This window comes from Notolabrus celidotus, chromosome 12 (assembly GCF_009762535.1).
Source record: "Notolabrus celidotus isolate fNotCel1 chromosome 12, fNotCel1.pri, whole genome shotgun sequence".
In the NCBI taxonomy this organism is placed as follows: domain Eukaryota; kingdom Metazoa; phylum Chordata; class Actinopteri; order Labriformes; family Labridae; genus Notolabrus; species Notolabrus celidotus.
Window position 1 is genome coordinate 16,534,281 of NC_048283.1, and position 23,841 is coordinate 16,558,121.

Sequence of the window (23,841 nt, forward strand, 5' to 3'; positions counted from 1 at the left end):
ATGCCACATTGGAGGGATTTCACCTGCTGTGGGCGGACAGGATACAGGAGAGCAAGACTGAACTAACTGGTGAAGAAGGCCAGCTCAGTCCTGGACCCTGTGCAGGTGGTGGCTGACAGGAGAATTATGGCCAAGCTGTCGTCTCTGATGGACATTTCTTTCCTACATATATTCTTGTTGAAATTCTTGCACTGTACACCTTCTTGTTTGCTGCTGTAACTCCATGAATTTCCCCGTTGTGGGACGGAAAAAGGAGTTTCTTATCTTATCTTATCTTATCTTAGAGAGAGAGAGAGAGTAGACCAAACATAACTGGCCGCATATAAAATGTAAATGTTTGAAGTGTTTGCTGTATGTTTTTGTTGATTGTTACAGTTCTGGTTTTTGTTTTTGCTCTTTGTATGAATGGTGCTTTATAAAACTTGCCTTGCCTTAATTATTATTATAACATGTGAGTAAATTAGTGAGCTTTAGTGGCTACAGAGCTAGTTAGCGATTGTCTTCTGTTTAAAGTTGTAATGTGTCAGTCTCCTTAAGTCACTACATGAAAGCGACTGTGTTCCTCATAATGTTGAACTTATTTTTGAATACTGGTCGATTGCACGTTCCCTGTTTGTCCAGTAATGTGTATTGGATGCTGTCATCTCACCTTGCAGCCCTCACAAGTGATGACTCCATAGTGTACTCCACTGGACTTATCACCACAGATCTTGCATGGGATAACTTCAATCTGGGCTGCACAAACACAAAAGGAAACACTTTTATGTAAACACCAATTATTTCAAATATACTTTAGCAGCTACACCTTATGGACTAGCTTAACAGATAATCTGCAGGTACACCTCAGTAAATTAGAATATTGTGAAGAAGTTTGATAGTTGCCCTCAACTGTCACACAAGCAGTGTCTCCCATGATTGAGGTTGTGTACTCTACACACAGTGATACATCGTTTCTGTTTGAATTGCGATTTGTCAAACTCAATTGAAATATTCTAATCTTTTGAGAGAAGTATTTTTACATTTTTCAAGATGGAGGCCATAATTATCAAAATTAAAATATAAAAACATTTCAAGAATTTTAGTTTGCATGCAGCAAGTCTAGAATATATCACAATTTTTACTGTCTTATAGAACTGATGGAAAATATCAAACTTTTTCACAATATTCAAATTTATCGTACCTTATAGAGCTAGAATGTAGGGACACCGGGTGTTCCATTGAATAGTGCTTCCCTATCAAGATGATGCGACAGAGGATATCGAGATATGCTACTCCTGATATCTTTCTTTCTTTCAACATTCTTTTTATTGAACATTTTCAAAATATTAACAGTCCAGCACAGTACATTAACAGGTTGTTTGAAATATGCAGCAAATCCAAATCCAAAATACATCCGCAACAATGATCCAAAAATTCCTTAGGTCTAACATTTCAGGCAATTGCCTCTTGAGTTCCTAGATACCCCAACACCTTGGCAAACTTTGCTGTAAAGACGTCCATCTGACCTTTAATACAAAATCTTATTTTTTCTAGAGAGATATATTCTGATATCAATGATTTCCACAGATGAATTGAAGGAGGTTCATCTCCCACCCATTTGGTCACTACTCCTGAAATCTTAAATTAAGGGTTTGTTGAAGTATTGAGCAAAACACTTCCATTTTTCTCACAGTGCAGATGGAGTGAGTAGAAGTATAAAGTGATTCTGTACTGCAACATTATTTATTGGGGAATATTATAACTGATATGTGTTTGTCCTGAAATTTTAGATAAAGGTTTTGTGTAAAAAGTTTGCACCCCATATCTGAAAATGCAAATGGTGAAATTGTTGGTGTACTAAAAAACTACATGGGAATATGTAATATGTAAAAAGATTTGGTACTGCAAACTGATGGCCTCCATTGGTTTTGCTCATAGCAACACAACTCAACAGAACACCTGTTTACCTCAGCAACTAAATCCCTCCCCTCAAAGTTGGTTGCTGTTTGTTTGTAGATGGCACAATATCACCCCAATAATTCAAGTGTTGAATGATTCTCACCGTGAGAACTTCTGTCTTTTGCTGTACTTCCCCTTCAAAATCTATCGGTTGTTGTGTGACCAGAGCAAACCAAGGGTATTTTCCTCTCAATGACTTCTTGCCTTAATAACAATGAACAAAATAACATCAAATACAACAAAGAGAGTACTCTGTGGACGTGGAATATTTTCAAATGGAGAAGGGCGGAGAGTATGAAGGTGTCAACCTCAGAGTTCTTTCAAGTGGTTGACTGGCTTCTCTCTCACTCTGACTGTCCCTCTTTCATGTCATCTTTTACTTTGTGATCCTTCTCTATCTCGCTCACAAAGGACACGGCTGCCAGTAATGTATTCTGTCTCCTTCATCACTGCCAGTAATGGCCATCCCCCTCCCACCCCCCATGCCCCTGATCTGTGTTAGCTCTCACACCCCCCTGTCTCTCTGCTTAGTAGTGATTTTTGTCAGAATCAGATTAATTCAAGTACCACAAATGTAAAAAAAAAAAAGTCTCTGTAACAGGTGTAAACAATTTTGATTTTGAATTCCCCCCAAAAAATTACAAAGAACTTAGCATCAAATTCTGTTTAACTTTACTAAACTGCAACTAATGAAATCACACATCCAGGAAGCAGAGAACAGTGTTGTAATGTTCTCACGGTTATCTATTGTAAATGCCTTTGTATCTTTTCATACTATCTCTTCACACCTTCCTCAAATGCATCCACTGCGTGATCATGATCTGCTAGACAAGTCTACATGCTGATCCATATATACAGTAGTATTTGTATTTCCGTGCATAACTGTGTCAGATTTTGTTGCAAGTATGTGTTAGTGTGTCAGTGTGTGCCCTCTTTATCTGGAGCCACAGGGACCACCCTGAAAAGGACTGTCAATCTGAGATTAAATGCACTTTTCAAATGCAAATATAGATGTCAAGTAAGTGTGAAGATCAGGAGGAAATCACTGCACAACTGATAAGGTTGCTGTTTATAAAGATGTTTGGTTTAATCAAAGATGAATGAGTGGAGTTAAAGATTTTAACATTAAAAACTTCTCTGCAAATTAAATATTATGGCTTCTGTTGGAAGATTAAGTCCCTGAGCCATGTCTATGACTGTATTTCTAACAGAGTGAATATAAGAGGTCTCTTTTTTTCACTATTTCATTTCTGATGTAAACCTCAAATAACAGGAAATCCACCATGACCCACAACCTTTCAGTGTTCGTACGCGCAAGCACTCACATAAACTCAGGCAGCAGTCACATATCACAATCTGTCAATGGTGATTTTTCATGCAGTTATACCTCTGATAATTCTCATCTCATTTTCATGTTAATATTAGAGTAAAACAACTAATTTAGATTTGTTTTTAATACATGCAAAATACATGCTTTTCATGATCTTCAAATATTAAAATACCACCAGAGGGTCTACCTGGTTGACCCTGCCAGTGGCATAAGCTTGTCTGAAGGAATGAGCCATGCAAGTCTAAGTGCACTCGGCGAGTACAGTGAATAGCTCATTAAATCATAATTGATAAGTGTGAATTAATTAACCAGCAAATGTATTCTATCACATGCTCCTGTTTTCTTTTGTCTAGTTTTGTTATCTCTAGCCGCAGAGCGAGACCTATCAAACCATCATCTCCTGGTGAGTGCACATGAGTGTACAGAGAAATCCAAATACTGACAAATAAATAAGCCAGCTACATTCCTTCTGTTTATGTCATTTAAATTATAGAGATAATTCGCTTTATGTTAATTTCCACTCTTTCATAGTTGTACGTGATATACCAAGAACAAATATATGTTGAGACAGACAGAAAAGTCAAATGCTGTGCAGTGTAAGCACCTAGTTGGTGAACTCGATAAGTTAGAACAGTGATTTTTCAACCATTGTGCCGTCACAGATCATCAGGTGTGCCATGGGAAATTATCCAATTTCACTTAATTAGTAAAAAAAAAAAATATATATATATTCATATAGGCTACAGCAAATAATTTGGCATATAGTGCGTCTGTGCCTGCAGTGTAGTGACTGGCAGAGTAATTTAATACTCGTTATACTGACCTGTGCTACCCACACTGGGTGGCAATAAAGCGCACTAATGACCTTGTTAATTTAAGAAAATAGAATTAATGATGCGCGCGACAGGTGTATGTGACAAGTTGTAGGCGTACAACAGCGATGGATACATTTTCAAAAAGGAAAACTCCAAACTGGGCCCAGGATAAATTCTAACCTGGATGAAGAGCGTAATGTGGGTAGGTGGTGGAAAATAATTTTTTTTTCGAGAAAAACTACAACAGTGTCTGCAAGAGCTCTCAAAGCTAGCTACTCAATAGCTGAACTCGTAGCCAAATCAAAAAAGTGACACACTGTGGCAGAGACATTAATAAAACCTGCAAAAGACATTGTAAATGAGATGCTCTGCCCTGACGCAGTTAAAGAAGTAGCCAAAGTCCCCCTCTCAGATAGTTAAATTGAGAGAATAAATGTGTCATTTTGGAACACTTTTGGTTGGTGGTGTGACTAAGGATTTTTTAGTGTAAGACATGTGCCTTGGCTCAAAAAAGGTTGAGTTAGAAACTTGAGTGTGGAATGCTGGACACTGATCACCATCGAGGCTATGTACTGTAGCAGAACGGGAGGATATGTCTCCAAAATGAAAGCAGAATTGCTGCATTCATGCATGCAAACCCTATACATGTAGGTGATGTTGTTGGTTATTTCCAATTTGTACTTAAAAAGAAGATGAAGAAGAAAAAGAGTAAGAAAAGTGAGGAGAGGAAAAGCTTTTTTAAATTTTAGGTTTGTCATTTTAGTTAAGTGGACAGCTACCATGTTCAATTTGAGATAGTACCATATGGACGTTTGCACACAATTCAAATACAAAAGAAGTAACCAAAATGAGACACCGCAAAAGTTTCAAGAGTACAATACTGTGGTACAATACATTGTGGTAACATTTGGGAACCAAGACCAGTTTCTGAAGTTTGGAAAGAGATATGATGCCCCATTCTTGCTTGATGTAAGATTTCAGCTGCTCAACTGCTTGGGGCCTCTTTTGCTATATTTTTTTGTTTTATTATACGCCAAGTCTTTTCAATGGGTGGCAAGTTGGGACTAAAAGCAGATCATTTCAGCACCTTGACTCTTCCACTACAGTCATGTTGTTGTAATATGCCCAGAATGTGGTTTGGCATTGTTTTGCTGAAATACTGTATGTAAGGTCTTTCCTGAAAAAGGATTGTCTGAATGGCAGCATATGTTGCTCCGAAACCTGTATATATTTTTCAGCATCAATGGAGCCTTCCCAGATGTGTAAGTTACCCATACTGTAGGCATTTCATCAGGGATGATGACTTTTGAACTGTGCATTGACAACAAGCCGGGTGGTCCCTCTTCTCTCTTGCCATGGACAATGCATCCATGATTTCCAAAAAGAATGTTGAATTTTGATTCATCAGACCACAGGACTGTTTTCCACTTAGCCTCAGTCCATCTTACATATCTCAGGCCTAGTGAAGTTTGCAGCATGTCTGGATTAAGTGTATATATGGTTTCCTGTTTGCATGCAACAGTTTTAGCTTGCATTTGTGGATGCAGTGATGACCTACTGTACGTTCACAGAAGTTGAAGATGCTACTTTTTTCTAGGCTGTATAAACATTACACAGAAGTGACAGCGAAGATAAAGGAGACACCAGACAGAGTGATGAAGCAGCAGAGAAACTTATAGCAAGTTGAAAATATGTGAATATGTTCATACCATTTCCCTGTAATAGATGCAATGAAAGTATCTAGACCTGTTACCTGTTTATGGAGTTACACTGGACAGGAAAAAGAGTATATGAAAGATATGATTACTGTGGAGCTTTGGGAGGAGGTTACACTACCGTAGTCTAAAACTGCAGCTAATCACACTGACGATGAAAGCCAGGTTGTGAAACTCTGGCGCCAATATGTGGTATGAGATACTGAACTTAACAGCAGTTGGAAGTGATTTTGAGCTCATGCAGTGATTTCCACTGTAGAGTCATGTCTGTTCTTAATGCAGTGTCGCCTTAGGGCCCTACGATCGAGGTCTTCTACTATTGATTTTTTGAAGGGATGTGTGCATTTAGTCGACTATACGATTAAACCTCATCACTATCGCTGGACGACACCAGAACTATTAGTCGGTTGAACGCGTTATTAATATAATTTGTATTATTTTAGACCTGAAAGCTGAGCTGTAGCGTGGCCACACACCACTAGCCAGAGATGTGGCTGATGACAACTACTTTTTTTTCAATATATATATATATTCTTGTTGAAATTATTGTACTGTACACCTTCTTGTTTGCTACTGTAACTCCATGAATTTCCCCGTTGTGGCACAAATAAAGGAGTATCTTATCTATCTATCCAGTTGTAAAACAATACATTTATTTAAAGGATTCAAAGGATTTGAAACCCATCAAAATATAATTTTAGCAACATTTTCCATGCCAACTTTTGGGAAATGGGATTGTAATATTCACCATTCTTTTAAAAGGTGCAGTTAAAGCCTCATTCCTTTATTAGTTCGTGTATTTGAATTGTGGATTGATGTGCCCGTCTGTGAAATAAAAATGAATCAACAGTCAGTCATCCATCAGTCATTTTGTCTAACTAAAAAATACTTTCCACATTATGTTAAAAAAGTATTACAATAACTCCCCAGAACCCCCAAAACTTTTGAATTGAAATAGTTACACTGTGTGTGAGATGAGGTGAAAATATGTCGCGGTTTGAGTAGAGTGAACGCGCAGTGATAGAAATGTTATTGCTTGTCTATCAAAATGAAAGCCTAGCACCTCCTACACTTCTGCACACAAAGTATACGAAGATGCTGCCAAAAGAAGGCTTTTCAGTCAGTAATAAATGCTATCAATGACTTACACCCTGCCAATCAATAAAGGCACATTTGTCAGTGTCATAACACAAACAATGGTGCAACAGCTTCTGTGTACAACAGCAAAGAGAAATCTTAAAACATTTACACTTATGGAGCGTTATAACATCCTACTCTGAATGCTGGACAACAGTCATTTTCTGATCTTAAGCTTGCAGGCAACAGTAAATAGTTTATATTTTGACATTCCAATATTTAAAAATAAAATATTAGTATATTAAAAATAAACATTAGTATGTACCATAATGTACATTCTGATTATAAAAAATAAATAGTGAGAAAGTAAATTGAAAGGTTTGAGCTCCAGATCTTGACATAGACAGATCTAGCTTCAAATTGATGTGTGTGTGTGTGTGTGTGTGTGTGTGTGTGTGTGTGTGTGTGTGTGTGTGTGTGTGTGTGTGTGTGTGTGTGTGTGTGTGTGTGTGTGTGTGTGTGTGTGCGCGTGTGTGTGTGTTTGTGGGGAAGGTTTTTGGGGGGGAGTACTCTCAAAACACCACTGTCTAAAGTCTCAATGTCAGCAGTCTATTCTTTGCACTGTAAACGGACAGAAAACCTCAACTTTCCTCTGACGGAAGCTTACCTTTGGTCCGCACGCAAGCAACAGTGCAATCAAAGCATGTTTACACACGCAAATACACACACGCACACACATTTACAAACATGGGCTATAACACAGAGACTATAAATCACTCACAATTCTTCATATAACATGTTTAAACACATAATAGAAGAGCTGAACAAATGTGATCATAGTTGTATTTATCTGCAGTATATCAAAGGTTTTTAACTCCTCAACATGATTTTTAAGTTTTTTAAGTCTACCGTAAGATTAAGGTGCCTTGACAAGATTCAATTATCTTGTGAAGAATTGGGTTGAACTGAAACGCCTTTATATTATATGGCAAACAGCTGACGAATTGCAACATACTCAACTCTTCATCAAGGCCGTTATCAGCAGTGGCCTGATGGCACTGATTAGGATCTGAATATGTCACCTCGTGTCCACTAGTTTAGGATAATTTGCCACACAAAATAAAGGTATTTTAATTCAACACAAATCCCACGGGGTGTCTTGGAGTGTTTTTTTAAGGACAGTTTTCATTTTTTGACTTAATTCACTTTTTTTTATTCATGCAACCATATACCCCTGTATAAGAAGAATTAAGAACAGCACGACAAATATATCCAAGAGCAGCCGTATGAGATTAAAACAAGAGAAAGACCTAGTAGCGCTTGTAGTTCTTTAACTTGATATATTCAAAATGTCACTTTTTTTTCTAGGCGTTGTGTTTGAAAACATATAAGATAAAAGGTATATAGAAAATTCAATTTTACCAAAAGGAAGAGAAAAAAAATCATCAGTAATGACTTTAAAATTTACATGAATCTATTACAAGACAAATTGACATACTGTCATAGTTAGATGTATTTGCAAGAAGCCATGATTTAAGGCGATAAATAATTAATTAATGCAATGTGTATCCAAAAAAACAATCAAGGTGAGAAACAAATTAGGGTTTAGGTACTTGAAAAGTTATCAACAACTACAATAACATACAGGGGTCCAGTAGCCACATCGCCCTACTGTATTGAGTTATGACACATTTATCAAAACGCAGACTACAGGATGTAAAAATGTAGGCTGGTGGATAATGAATATGAAAACTCCTCCGCTAAGTTTCATTCATAAACAAAGTGATAAAAAAACACCAAAAAGAGAAATGATCAAAGCTGATGTCTTCACAAATTAACATGTTTTACTTTGAAGTGCAGCCGGAACCAGGGGGGACATTTTGACAATAGTTAAGGATATGAATCAGCTCAACTGTTATATTTCAACTACCTTATTTTCGGGGGGGAATGTGTCACCTGCGATTTTGATGTTAGCTTTGATCTTAAAACAACCGCTTTTGCTGCTTTGGAAGTGCTGTGCAGGTTTTTTGCACCCAGAGGAACAAGGAAATCCTCTGTGATAAAGAAACTGTTTATGAATCTACACAGGAATCCCCCGAACGCAACAACAAAGACCTGACATGAGTATGTGTCTAACTTCTGACGTTATCAAGCCCACTTTAAGTGAGTAACATCCCAAAAGTACATTTTTATAAGTACTGAGGCAAAGACATAATCATATTAAGTTGTATATCTCATGTGCAGAGTATCCACACACAGCTGCAGGGTATCTTACTGTACATCTCAGCGGCATCTGACACGCAGCTGTGCATCATTATGTGTGTGTTTGCATCTAAATATGAGTGTGTGTTGGCGAGTTGCAGCTGCGAAGGATAACGTGAGAAACTTGCAAAATCTTGAATGAACATGATGCATTTGGTTTTGTAAATTTTAACTATTTTGTGTAAGACATGCAATGTTTTATCATTGCAATCACTACATTTTCACAGTATTGTCAGCATTTCCTCTGCATCTTGTCTACTCTGTTTGCACAGTCAGTCCATTCAAACCGATGCACTGTGGTTGTGAGGCATCCTGTTTTCCTCTCTTTCACTTTTATGTTGGTTAGAATTCAGTGGAAGTTCATATGCAAAAGAGTCTATTCTCAACTGTCACTCTATGACTACACTATGACCAGGCCCTTAAGCGTTAATAGTTTTAATTTGTCAGTTATATATATATTTTTTTCTCATAACTAAAGTCTGTTTTGCAGATCAATTCAAACACAACTGATCAAGCCATGTGAGCATTATCTTTGACTGACTGCAATCTGATATTCTCTGAATGCAGCTCAGCCTCTAGCACTTGTGACTATACTGTATGTGCAGGAGGATGAGAGGGAAGAAATTTTCAATCCATGATTCAAATCTTGAATTCATCAAAGGAACTCAGAACTGAGTCAGTTCACCAAACCATAAAACTGAAACATTAACCAATGTACATCTACGAAACCGTCAGCTCATATGAACTCTGTCGGGACACAGTTAAGTTTCCAAACAAACATCAGCTTTAAACTACACAGGCGTGTGAATGTGTTGTCAGGGATCAGGTCAAATGATCATTCCCTCATTGAAGCTGACATGTTAAATAAAATCATATTTTTTTTTACTTAGCATATTTGTGAATTGTAAACTTTAGAACCATTGTGAAAGTAAAGTAGGTTTGAGTGTTCATTCTGTAGTGTTACATCAAAATTGAAAAGTGGAAACTGTAATTTTGAATAAAATGCAAAAAGGCTAAAGCAACATTATTAAATATAAAGAAAGCAATATGCATCATCATCAGACACTTTGGGTCTCAGTCATATTTTCACTACTTATAATTTCAAACAAAGAAATCAGACCAGATGGAACAAAAACTTTGTATGAACAGCTAATGTATTGATTGATGTAACCAATCAAATAGATCTTATTGTGATGCCCACTCTCACATACACAAACACAAACACAAACACACACACACACACACACACACACACACACACACACACACACACACACACACACACACACACACACACACAAATACTTCATCCCTACCTCGCATCATCCTCACTCCTCCACTCGTCTCGGATGTTTGTCCCACTTTCACAAACTTACTCTGCCTCTCACTTTTTCTATCACTCTCTATTCTCTCACTCTTTCTTCTTTTTCTTTTTGCCTGTCGCTTTGCTAGCTGGGTCAGGTGCTCTCTGCAGCTTTAGCACACACAATGAGACCTCTTGAGTGACAGTCACCGCCTTACCTTCCTTGTAAGCTTGCATGAGTATGTTCGTGAAAGAGAGAGAGAGAAAAGAGAGAGAGAGAGACAGAAAGGGGGGGACTGTCCCCTGCTCCTTGTTAAGGTACTTTTTCCTCAGACCTTTGTTGTTATCCTTCACCCCCTCACTCTGCACCACATGTTTAAAAAATAAAAGAAGTATAGTGTTGGGGACCTTTAAGACTGTCCTTTCGAATCTAAATCAAACATGTTCAGCAGGAATCATTCAACGATACAGTGAAATCAAAGACTCACTGAAACCTTTCAGTAAGATGACATTTAATTTGTTCTCTTTGTTTCAACTTTCATTTAATTCAAGCTGTCCTGTTTCTGCTCATGACTGCACAGGAGGCTTTTTTCACTGTGCTAATAAGATTTGAATATGTCGAGTGGAATTTAAATTCTTTCTACGACATCTGTCACTTTGACTTTAACAATTCAGCTTGTTTTGGTTTAGTTTGATGGTCATGAGCCTCTTGCTTTGTATCATGATACTTTCTGTGCATAAAAGTAGCAACACCATGCAGTCAAATTACTCTCAAAAGATCCTAAATTCACAGTTTAACCCTCCTGTTATGTTCGTTTCTCAGTGACAGCAATAATGTTCCTGGGTCAACTTGACCCGGGGCATATTTAATTATCCAACCCCAAAAAGTCCCAACAAACATTTTTTTTATCTCATTATTAACTCCATTACTAACAATTTAAATCAATATTTAGTGCAATAGTGTTCTTTAATTTGAACAGATCCTGGTTCAATGTGGATAACTTGCTCGTTTTTTTATGAAGACAGTTTCAAAGAAACATTTAGTATTTGACACTTCTGACCCCTTTTAGCCTCCACTTAGGGGACTGCAGGGTCAAATTGACCCACAACCAGTATCTATGTAATATAAACATGCACGGGGGGGTTACAAATATGTGGAATGAGCCATTTTCATTTTATATGTTGTTTATGCTAAAGCTTGCCGGCACATTATATGTGAGAAAAATGGACGTTTTGTCTTTTATTATATTACAGTAATACTACTGATGCATTATAGACATATATTAGCACCTTTTTTCAGTATGCTGTAGTTTATTGGGTAAAATCTTAATCTTCACAGATCACTTTGGCTCCCCTCCTCAGAAAATCCAAACCCATTTCTTATCTGTGCAGAAGGAACAGTTCAGCTTTAATCAAGCTCTAAATTATCCTAAAAATCGATTTATTCTTTATTTTGTTCATCTTTACTTTTCTTTTCTTTTTTAAGTCACACCATCTAACATGAAGGTTTAGTGGTGTGTTACAGTCAGCATCTTCACTCTTGGTACTACCCAGGTGTGCTACAGTTGTGGCAGAAAGTGTTAAACCAGAGAAGTTAAAATAAGACTTGATGTTATCGCTGTCATCTGCATTCAGATGCCAGAGGGCTGAAGTTAGAGTAGTTTTCATCTGTGTGTGTGTGTGTGTGTGTGTGTGTGTGTGTGTGTGTGTGTGTGTGTGTGTGTGTGTGTGTGTGTGTGTGTGTGTGTGTGAGTGTGTGTGTGTGTGTGTGTGTGAGCGTTAGGAGGGCAGCACAGGTGCACCACACAGCACATGCTGTGTTGCTAATGGCCCAACTACATAGCTTGTGTGCGTGTGTGTATGTGTGTCTCTTCACAGGTGCAGTCTTGTATGTTCACCAACTATGAAGTAAACCACAATGCATGCACATATATATCTAGCACAAACACAAGCAATCATTACCACATAGACACAAACATGAACACACAAACACACACACACATGTTGCATCTCATAGAGAACTTACTCAAATGAGTCCTCTTGGACACGACTCCTCCTGTGGAAGAAAACAAAGTGTTAAATGAAGCAAAGCCGTACGACACTGTACAACTGTACCTTTCAGTGTTATTCTAAGATTTTAAAACACAACACAACAAAACACCCTTTACCCTGTCTGGACCCAGGACTACTAAACACACAGATACTTTTTCAAGTATTCAATCTTGGTGCAAGACTTTTGAAACCTGCAGAGCTAAACTTACCATATACACACAATCAGTAAAACCGTTTCAGTACTTGTAGTATAGAAGGTAAGCTGTTTTATGTCTGTACGGTTCAAGTATAAAAAGGGTAAAGGTGCATCTTATTTTTTTTTTTTTTAAGTTGTAATTTTGTTTTTTTTTGCCTTTATTTACAGGACAGTTGAAGAGAGACAGGAAATGTGGGGAGTAGAGAGTGGGGGAAGACATGCAGCAAATGGTCGACCAGCCGGGAGTCAAACCGGCGACATCTGCGACGAGGACTGTGGCCTCTATACGTGGAGTGTTTAGACCGCTAAGGCTACATGTACAATGAAATGCATCACAGACATTAAAGTAATGCTTACATTTCAAAATCAAGTTAACCAACAAGACAACATGGACAAGCAGCATTTTGCATGTGAGGGCTTTTAATTTTGCTACCTTGAGTACATTTATCCTCCAGTTCGTTTTGTTCATTTTGATTACAGCATGTGTCCCCCCCAAAAAATCCCCACTTCTACCACTGAAACCCGCACTTTCTACTTCGACAAAAGAACAATATGCTGATGTTTAAAGTTATGGTCATTTAAGAGGATGCAATTCTGAAGTGAATACAGATCCAATGAAGATAAATAGCTTCTTGCCAAATCGTTAATGTCTGTTTTGACACAGTGTGCGACCATAGTTCTTTTTTTATTATTCTGCCAATGTTTAAAGGCATACTGACGGATAAGACAACTTCATGATAGCAGGGAGATAAAATGAGAGGATTCCTATCCACACTTGTGTGAGTCTGTTATGTTTGTCTGAGTCTTGGGCACCCACACACACACACACGGTAGATAAAGGTAGAGGAAAGTGGGTGTCTGTGAAGAAACAGGTCCTCTTTTTGTCTGCCTGTTTGACCACAATTGTGAGAAAGTCTAAGTTGCAGTGCGTGTGGGTAAATGCGTGGAGGGTTAGAACCAAGGTGTTTATTTCTGGCGTGTGTGTGTGTGTAGGTGTGTGTTTGTGTGTGTGAGTGAGTGTGTGTTTAAGACAAAGAGGTTTAAAGACAGGGGAGATAAGAATCAATGGAAGACGTAGCGCTAGCCGGTCTTTGTCTGGCGCCTGATCAGGCCCTCTGTGGTTTCTACTGTTTTCCTCCCATCATCAAATCAGTTTTGCTTCATAAGCAGAAAGCATGGAATGAAAGCAGTGCGGTAAACGCACACACGGAAAATGTAAAGAAATTTCAACACTCGCTGAGCAGATGCTGGAAGGTGATTGCAAAACACATTGTTAAAGAGTTATTTCAAATCGTGACGGTTATTAAAAGCTTTTAAACTTTATCATTAGCTATTCTTAAGAGACAGAAACAGGTTTGTGAATTTAAATCAAGTGTCAGAGAAATATTCAGTGGAGTTAAAATGTCAAGCAATTTCAAAATAAAGCATTAGTTTTGACTAAGTCAGGAGAGTTGAGACTCTCTTTTATGTTTCAGTTTACTAAAAGTATAGCAGCAGGTAAAATGAAGCCACAGTCAGATCTGAGATGAGGTATTATTGAAAGAGTATTGAAAGTGACCTCTACATAAAATTGGCTTAATGCTCTTGGTCATTTCTAATTTTCCTTTTCTTTTCTGTTTTGTTTTATCATATTTGTCATTTTAATTGTGTTCTTTTATGCCTGTCTGAATGTCTCCAATGCTTTTAATATTTTAATGTAAAGCACATTGAGTTGCCCTCGTGTATGAAATGCGCTATACAAACAAAGCTGCCTTGCCTTGCCTTGCCTCATGTCAGTAGTGAAAAAATACCAGCTGAAGTAATCATCTACACTGGTTTCTGTACAAACTAAAAGTGACACTGCATGTACAAATTCTTCCTGACATACACACACAGAGTCAATGATAATTACAGTGTCACAAACATTAACACCACTCATCAGTCAAAATCTCACTAACATCTCCACACGCTGACATCCAAGGCTGCTGAAGTGACAGTTGCTGTGTTACATAACAACAACAGAGTCCACTGAACTCAGAGAGCAGGCTGACAGCAGTGCCTCAATAAAAACAATAAAGCATGGAGAAGATACTAAATTAAATGTAATGTAAGGCTGGATAACTTACTTATTTATCTTCTCTGTGCACTTAAACTCTCATGCAAACATAAAATCACAGCGGTTGGGATCAGGGATGCCGCCAGGGATTTGGGGTGACATTGAGCCCCACAACTTCACTACAGCAAATGTTCTGACGTTTGTAAGTCATCGGCCCATAAAATTGAGATCATTTATCGACCCCATATGGCCACCCCAGGTTGGGTTAACATTATACTTCTGAATAAATTCTTATGGGGGACACAGGTGGTCAGTGGATTAGAAAAAATGTTCTAAAGAATTTAAATAACAGTATGTGTCAGGGTGTGACAAAAAGACTGTCTCACTGAAAAACAACCATTTCTGTTAAGTGTCTCACTAAATGAGTACAACTGATTCTGATCAATTGCAAAATAAATTCATAGGAGGGGCTCGATGGTTGTAAATGTTGGAACAGTGTTCTTTTTGTCAATACAAATAAAAAGACAAAAAAAGGCCACATCCTGGTATACTTAAGCGAGCAGTGAGACACTGCTGGGTGTCGTTTTTCTGACAGCCAACAGCAACTCACAAATGATTGTGAGGAGGAGAGCTGAAATGATTAATTGATTTATGTTTTTGTAAAAAAAATAATGTTTAAACTTTTTTCAATTTGATGATTAATTTAAAAACTAGAGAAAGAAGTCAAACTTTCGGTTGTAACCTTCTAAAATATTAATATTGCATGGCTCCTTTAACCTCTGCAACTGTAAACTGAATATCCCTCAGTTGCTCATTAAACATGACTTACAAAGATGTTTTTTTAGTCTTTTTGGTTAGGAAACACTTTTTTGCTATGTTCTGATATTTTAAACAGATCTAAGGATTTAAGGATAAGTAACCAAGATATTAATAAAAAACGAAAACACAATTTTTTGCATCCTTAAAGGGCAGAATAACATGCATGAAGATGTGGTGAAGATGATCTCACAACAGATCCCTGAGGAACATCGCAGACAGTTCTTAGCCGTAATGAACAGATGTAGAATTTAGCTTACAGGCATCAAGAAAAGGATTGTGAAGTAGTGTCAGAGATACACACATTGCAATGAGAGAAAATGAGATGACACCTACACTAGCCACTAAAACCAAGACTTGACGCCTCAAGAAGGGCCATCTCAGCAGAATAAAAAACTGCACAACACTGAAACTCAACTTTAACCAGAGTGAAACACTGCTACAGCAGTTCCTGATGAATGAGGTGGTGTTTTTTCAAACAAATCATTTCACCCCTCGACATTTTATTTCTCCTAGTGTTGATTTAGCTGATTCAAACTTTCCCTTCTCCATTCTGACACAGACAACCAAACATACCACACATTAGTAGCTATCTAATGCCAATTCATACTTTTTTTAAAGTTATATTCCGTGCATTCTGAATCTGTGGTACATTCACAATCATTTTGTATAACATTTCCTTGGTTTTGACAATATCTGGCTACACAGCACAGATTTGACTGACCAAAACCAGGACAGTGTTTTTGAAAGGAAACCGTTGTTCAATATAGTATGTTGTGATATCATCAGTTTTTCCACGTGGTGAAATTGTAAATATCTTTAAAATTTCTGCTGCAATGGAATGAGTCCAAAAAACAGGAAATTTGATTAGATTGAAAAAAGAAGACCTTAATGTGTGATTGAGACTAAATCAAAGAATCTTAAATAATATTCAGTATTTGACATAAAGGTCATTTCTATACCCTTATCTTAGGCTTCTTGATTTACATTCATTCATTCATTCATTCATTACTTGACATTTCAAACATCCACTGCAGATTACATGAAACATTTTTGAGATGATTGAAACACATTTATATGAAACATTCTTTATTTATTCTTATAATTAGGACTTCAATGATTTATTTGCAATGAGTATTTGGCATTATCAAATCACACTATCAATAAAAAAGGTATATTATGACATAAAATAGACATAGCACCTACATCATTGTCTGATTGACATTTGTTGTTTCACAATTTACAGTATGTTTGATGGAAATTTTTTGGAAATTGAAATGATGAATTCAGGATTTTTTTAATGAAGACTGAATGAAGTGTCAGAAGTCCAAATGTAAGAAATCTCAAATATCTGAAAAAATAAAGCCTTAAAGCTTCTGTGAGGGGATTTTACCCACTTACGAAACAGACGGACATTAATATTGATACGACTATATGACCTACAAAAGCAAACCAGACCATCTGTGACTTGTATAGAGTTATCTTTAATGTCTAAAACCTCTGGCGGGCGGTAGGTGTTGGACAAATTCATTAATTGTCAACTACTGAAACAGCCTTTTTCTACACTTTCCATGTCTGAGATTTGCAACAAGTGTTAAAATAAAGCAGGGTGAAAGTCTTTGTTAGAATACACAACACCCGCATGTAGAGAGAAGAAGTACCCCTTTGTCCACAAGGAGCGCCCAAAATCAACATAAACTAAAAGTTCCTCACAGGAGCTTTAAGTACATTGCTTGATATCTTTAGAGTTCACCAAACTGTTTAAAAAGATTCAATATGCAGGACTTTCATCTGACTCATAGTTATTGTATCTCTACCACTTAACATAAAATCACTTTAAACCACATTTGCACATAATAAGAGCTCAATGTCTTTTTGCTTTCAATCTTTTTCTTTCCTTTTATAATCCTGGTATACAGTGGTGGACAAAGTACACAGCTTCATTACTTAAGTCTAAGTATAGATACTCCTGGTCAAATATCCCTCCAAAACAAGTGAAAGTTGCTCTGTCAGATTATTATTTGAGTTAAAGTACTGAAGTACTTGCTTTTAAAAATACTTAAGTATTCAAAGTACTTCCTAATAAATCTCAAAATGTTGTTTTTTCACAATAGATAAATGCAGTCAAGAATACATAGGAGTACATTATGGTTATCTAGAAACCATTACTTGAAATCTCTAAAAACTATACCATGGAATAAAAACAGAAACTAAGTTACTCCAAGCACAGACAACTTAGTTTGAAATGTTCATCTGGAGACAAACAAATGTTACGTAGTTCAGCACACTTTCTCAGGTTGGACAGTGAATGTTTGTATGTTTCAGCAGAGTGGGAAACAGGGAGAACATTTCAAACGATACGTATCATTCTTCATTTCAGAAACCTCTAACACGGTCTGAAGATATGACCATGGGTGCTCATGTGGAGAATTATAGCCATCATTACCACCTCCTAAATGAACTGCCTGATCTGAGTGAAATCTGCTCTATGTTTGCTCCACGTTCAACCGTGGAGACGCACGATATACAGGTATGACTAAACCACTGAGACGAACAGAACTACACAAACACATTTTACTGTGTTGGCATCAGATTTCAGAAAAGATAAGGAAATTCATGAGCTGACTTCAAAGCAAAAGTAGTGAGTAACTAGAGCACTGATAGAAATGTAGTGGAGTAAAAGTAATAAGTATCCCAACAAAAATAATACTCAAGTAAAGTACAGATACTCAAAAAAATTTACATAAGTACAGTACTCAAGTAAATTTACTTTGTTACTGTCCACCACTGCTGGTATATCACTTTGTCAAAAGACATCACCTACTATATAAAACACAGGTGGAACATTTATTATGGGATAATAACTGTGCATTTCTCAACACCGCTGCTGCTGATGAACCGTCCATTCGTAAGCAGCATTTTGAGTATTGTCTAACTATGATCCAGCAATGTTGAGTTGAGTTGAAGGTTAACCAACTAATTGTTCTTGCATTCTCTTTTCTTCTGAGCAACATTTTTTTTTCCATTTGACTCGACTTGTTGCACTTCCGATAGACGGCAGCAAACTTCATTGTCATGCTTTGAGAGTAGTTGGGAAGGTGTGCAGTGGGTTTCTGTGGCACAGGGACAAGAAGTCTTATCCCCAGTGACTGCCAACAGTTTGATTATAGCTGCAGTGAGGCTTTGAATAGAAGAGCATTGACCAAAAACAGAAGCAAAAATAAGAACTAATCCCAAAGGATTACCCCGGCTTACTGTTATTCTTACCCACTCACAGCACTTTAACCACACCCCAGAGAGAGGGATGAGAAGGGTTACTGGGGTAAAGATGGGTGAGAGCAGAGGGAAAGAAGATAAAAGGGATCATAGTGAGAAACACAGAGTAACTGAGTCAGTGGCGTCAGAGGGAAAGAGGACAGACTGAGGTAAAAAAAAAATAAATAAATAAAAAAGGGAAAGGAGGATATGGATGAAAGTGGGAGTGGGTTACAGAATGCATGCTGGGAGAAGTGCAAAGTGTAGGGGGACAATATTGCAGTATGCAATGCAACTAAAAGTGTGTTTACATAACCCACACCTGTTGCACCACTCCAGCATAATCTGCACAATCAAACATCAGTGTAGGATCCTCTTACCTGTTTTGATGGGCATGTCAGTTTGAAGCACGTCGAACTCCTCATATTCCATAACTCCCCCGTCAAAACACTGGCTGGACCTACACACACTCACACACTCACACACACACACACACCTCTCTTTCGCACACACTCTTACCACATACAGAAGCTAAGTCAGTAAGGTCAACTCAACCTGCTGCAATTTGACTCAGAAGGTGAATAACAAGGCGTATATCCTCCTACCTGTTGTTGTTTTTCTTCTTGTTGTTGTTGTTGTTGTTGTTGTTGTTGTTGGTTTATCGCCCGGGTCGGCGCAGACATTTAAAAACATGCAGCGCCATATCGCCTCCTTAGCTCTTTACAGCAGCTCCAAGAACTCAGTCTTCATCTTATTGTTCCAGAGTGTACCTCCTCGTCTTGTGTGGTTGTTTTGAAATAATTTAATTCCCCCCGAGGCAGCAGAGAGGAGAGAGTGCAGCTGGACCGGCTGTGCGCCCCGGTCTCTCCCCCCGGTTCTCTGCCCCCCCTCCCCTTCGCGCGCTCTGTGCGCCCTGACCATCCCAGGCTGGAGAGTTATGTCACCGGCTGTTACGTAATAGCAGCGGATCGGGTTTTGCTTTGTAGTGCTCGGTTGAGAAATATAATCCCATGTTGCTGCCACAAATTTCCACCAGTCTAATCGAGAAACTACAATCCAAGGAGAAGACGTTAAATTCCAGAACAGGTCTGGACTTTAACTTCCCAGCTTAGTGGGATACTTTGACAAAATCCCTCCCTATAGGCTGTTAATTAATGTTAAAACTTTTTTTTTAAATGCACATTGGAAAGCTCTAAATATAATAGTTTAACATGAGATTGATTTTTGTTTTTTTTATTTTAGATTTTTATTTTTTTATTTTTCATGAAGTGATGTTGATAAATTAACATGACACCTCTTCTGTCACATGCTGCCCAGATTTTTATGCTGCATCTAGCTGGTTTGGAAGGCATATATTGCCTAAAACAGACTTTAAAAAGGGTCAATTTCACCCACAACATAACAGAAGGGTTAAAACAGACTGGAATTCTCTGTATACATGCTGAGAAAATTTAAAAACGCCACACTTTACCAAATGTGGAGGAAAAATATTGCTCCTATAAGTTCATGCATTAATAATTCAGTCACAACATTTATTGGACTTCCTGTGAGGTGTTTTTAGCTGATAATAAAACAGACAGAAATTAAAACGGATGCTTTTAGATGGTTTATCAAACTAAGACTGTTAGCAACAAAACTGACAATATCTCCTATTGTAAAACACTATGCATCTATAACTTGTATGTTCTAACTTGTACCGTCATTTTCGTGTAACTATTTTTATGACATGTGCTGCTGACCTCTTGGCCTCTTGTGAAAGAGATCCTGATCTCAATGGGTTTTTATCTGGCTAAATAAAGGTTAATAAATATATATGGTAACTTTAATGCCTGTAACCACCATGGAGGGGGGGTTGTTTTCAGACTAGACAATTGACAGCAGGCGTATTTTGCCACAACAAATATTCAGACTGGGTTATTGACAATGATTGTTAAGAAAAGCATGATGACTTTTTTTTAGTGGGGCAGAAAACACTACCTTTGTATGTACAGGACAAGAACAGCAGAGATTAGAGGCATCACTTTGCCCACAGGGAGCGCCAAAATCCCCACAAACAGAAAGTTCCTGACAGGAGCTTTAATATTAATTTTGACATTGGTGCTCTGCTGTGTGAATGATTACTCTCATACTTTAAATTATATGTACTTTTCCCATTTTTTAAAAAAATAAGTAGGCTTTTAAATGTATGTTTGTGGTAATTGTAGTTTCTTTTTTTTACCATTTGCTATTACTAAATTTGTGATTTTCTTGGCCTTTTTTAAGAGAAAATGAATGATAAGAGAAAAACTTTTTTTTTCACTCATGGTTAGTGGTTGGGTGAAGCCATTTATTGTCAAACAACTGTGTTTACTCTTTTAATATCATAATGACAACAGAAACTACCCAAAAAAACATAAATTCTGCCAGGGTATGTAAACTTATGAGCACAACTGTAAGTAAGAGGTTGTATACTTTGTACGTTCAGCATAGATAGATAGATAGATAGATAGATAGATAGATAGATAGATAGATAGATAGATAGATAGATAGATAGATAGATAGATAGATAGACAGATAGATACTTTATTCATCCCCAACAGGGAAATTCAGGTGTCCAGCAACATACAGTGTGTGCCATACACAACCAAGCACTCTCAAAGTCAGGCAGTACAGTAAAAAACATCAACGAGGTAAAGTGAATAAAATAAGTTAAAAGCTTCTATCAGTAGTAGCATAAATTCAGTGGTAAGCATTATTTACAGCTGGTAGGGTCAATAATAATCTAAAGCAGTCATGCATCATTTTGTTTCCTTATTACTATTTAATAAACATTTCATCTAAAAGTAGTGAAAACATTCCGGTAACCAGAGTTGTTTAGTGATTGTTTTACCTGACCAAAATTCACAAAATAAATCTTCATAGAGCAAGACATGTTTCTGTCAACACTTAACAAAAGGTCCGTTATGTTGAAGACATGAACTTGTAGTGATACTCTTTTTGGGCCTCTCTTCTCCCAAAAACATAAACTTGCCACAGCACTAAATTTTTTTTGTCCTGTGAGGTGCTTCCACATTCAGAAACGCTCTTTGATTGAGGATAAAAATTATATGTGCTACAAATCTTTGCAAGCTTTCAAGCTTTTATCTGACAAAGTCAAGCCCTGAAGTACTGCAGTGGACATGTCTCTCTGAGGTGGTTTTAACTGGAAGCTTAAAAAACTACCCCCTCCCCCGAATGTTTCCTCAAACCCAACTTGACCACATAACCCTTCAGGGTAGAAGAAGAAAAAATACCAAACACACGCACACACAACTTGTACAAATGCACACCAAAGAGATGACACTAAAGTTGCACTGCCATCCTCTCGTTACTGAGGTTAAAGATTTGAGGGGCCCAGAGAAGATCACCTGGCCTGCACTGTGATGAGCCCACACACTCAAAAACCACATACCAGACCAGACCAGACTGTGTGAGAACTCTATATAGACACAGTTTAAAGCTTTCAGGTTGAGGGTACTCTTAACCAATATTTAAAATTGCTCAGCAGCACCTACCAGTAATCCACACCTTGCTGTGTTTTAAACTGTGCGTGAGGAATTCAGATTGAATAAAAAAAAAAACTAATCACAGGCATGATTCAGAGATTTTTGGTATGCTACACAAAAAACATGAGTGATAGTAAGGACTGACAGATTGTACACTGAATGAACATAATTTCTCTTGAATGTAACAATGTTGAATTAAGAGCAGGAGAGCTTTGAGCTGTAAGTAACTTAGTCGCTGGCTAACAGGGAACTGACAAAACATCAAAGTTAGCAAAGGTTAGTCAAGAAAATTCAGACGATGAAATGTAAAATGTGTGGAGAGAACCGTGCACAACATTTTTTCCTACACTGTAGACTGAAAGGTCTCAACTTAACCCATGAAGGTGTCCCAAATCCAACATAAAAATAACATTACTGTCTGTGTATAACCCAAACTGATGCTCTCACTGCTCTGAGTGTCGATCACAAGTGCATTTAAGCTCAGTACAAAAAGCACGAGTCTCTATGATGTGGACAGTTATGGTTTCTTTTTCAAATTGTTGCACACCTCAAAAATCTCAGACTAAGTTGGTGAGACAAACTCAGATAGTTGGTCCTTTCAGCTGAAGAGTGACAAAAACTCAATCTTCTTGTTTGAACCCATTCACCAGGGTTACAGCTCTAATTAAAGCTCCTCGAAGTAACTTTCAGTTGATTTTGGTTCCCCATGTAGACAAAGGGGCACATCTTATCTCTTTGCAGATTTGATCCCTGTGTAAGTATTGATTTCTCACTCAATTTGAAACTTTACTTTGGAAAATGTAATAAAAAAGGTTTAAGCAGCATGCTGGAAGTCACTTCATCTGACACCTAGTGGTTTTGAGAGGAAACATTGCTATATGGATAAAATACTTCATATGTCATTTGCTTTTGTGGGTCATAAAGATGTCAAAATTATTTTAGTTTATTACAAAGCCTGCCAAATCTGCTCAGATGAGCTCCAAGTTTCAGAAAATATAAAGATATTTCTTTGCCCAGGACTCCTGAGGGGATTATGACAGATAAATGACACCATAACTTGCAGCAGGGTAATCACGGCAGCACAGGAAACACAGATACATGTTCATATTGGTTGGCAAATTTTCTGCAGACCAGCTAAATGAAGCATGTTAGGTTTTATGCCAGTATGAAACTCAGTCTAGCAGACTGTGTGACTGATCATCAAATATTGTAATTCCACTTACTGCTACAGTCTAAACATGAAGATTACTTCTTCTCTGCTTCTAGCCTTTATTAAAATTATAATAAAATATGTAGGTTTTTGGATCAGCCTATTAATTTATGGGGCTGTGAGCAAAGTTTTAACCACTTCCAGGGACAGTGAGGGTCGCCAGTCTCTGGCACGGTTACTTTAGGGTTTGCAGATTGAAAGTTTGTCACTCGTTATAAGTGCGCGAGCAAAACTCTGTAAAACAGAAACTTAGTATTTAAATGAAACTTCAACCCTATAGATAATACAATACATATCTTGCGCAATAAGTACA

General features: G+C 37.5%; 1 protein-coding gene across 1 annotated transcript in view; it reads right to left on the bottom strand.

The window, feature by feature from the left end:
• rorc (RAR-related orphan receptor C) overlaps window positions 1-19,741 on the bottom strand; it is a 27,213-nt gene extending 7,472 nt beyond the window's left edge. The window contains exons 1-4 of the mRNA XM_034697537.1: window positions 19,400-19,741; window positions 19,175-19,308; window positions 12,467-12,496; window positions 650-735 (exon numbers count right to left, since the gene is read on the bottom strand). Of these exons, the coding sequence (XP_034553428.1) occupies window positions 650-735; window positions 12,467-12,496; window positions 19,175-19,226 (168 nt within the window). The 5' untranslated portion in view covers window positions 19,227-19,308; window positions 19,400-19,741. The remainder of the gene's footprint in view (window positions 1-649; window positions 736-12,466; window positions 12,497-19,174; window positions 19,309-19,399) is intronic.
• Window positions 19,742-23,841: the final 4,100 nt, after the last annotated feature.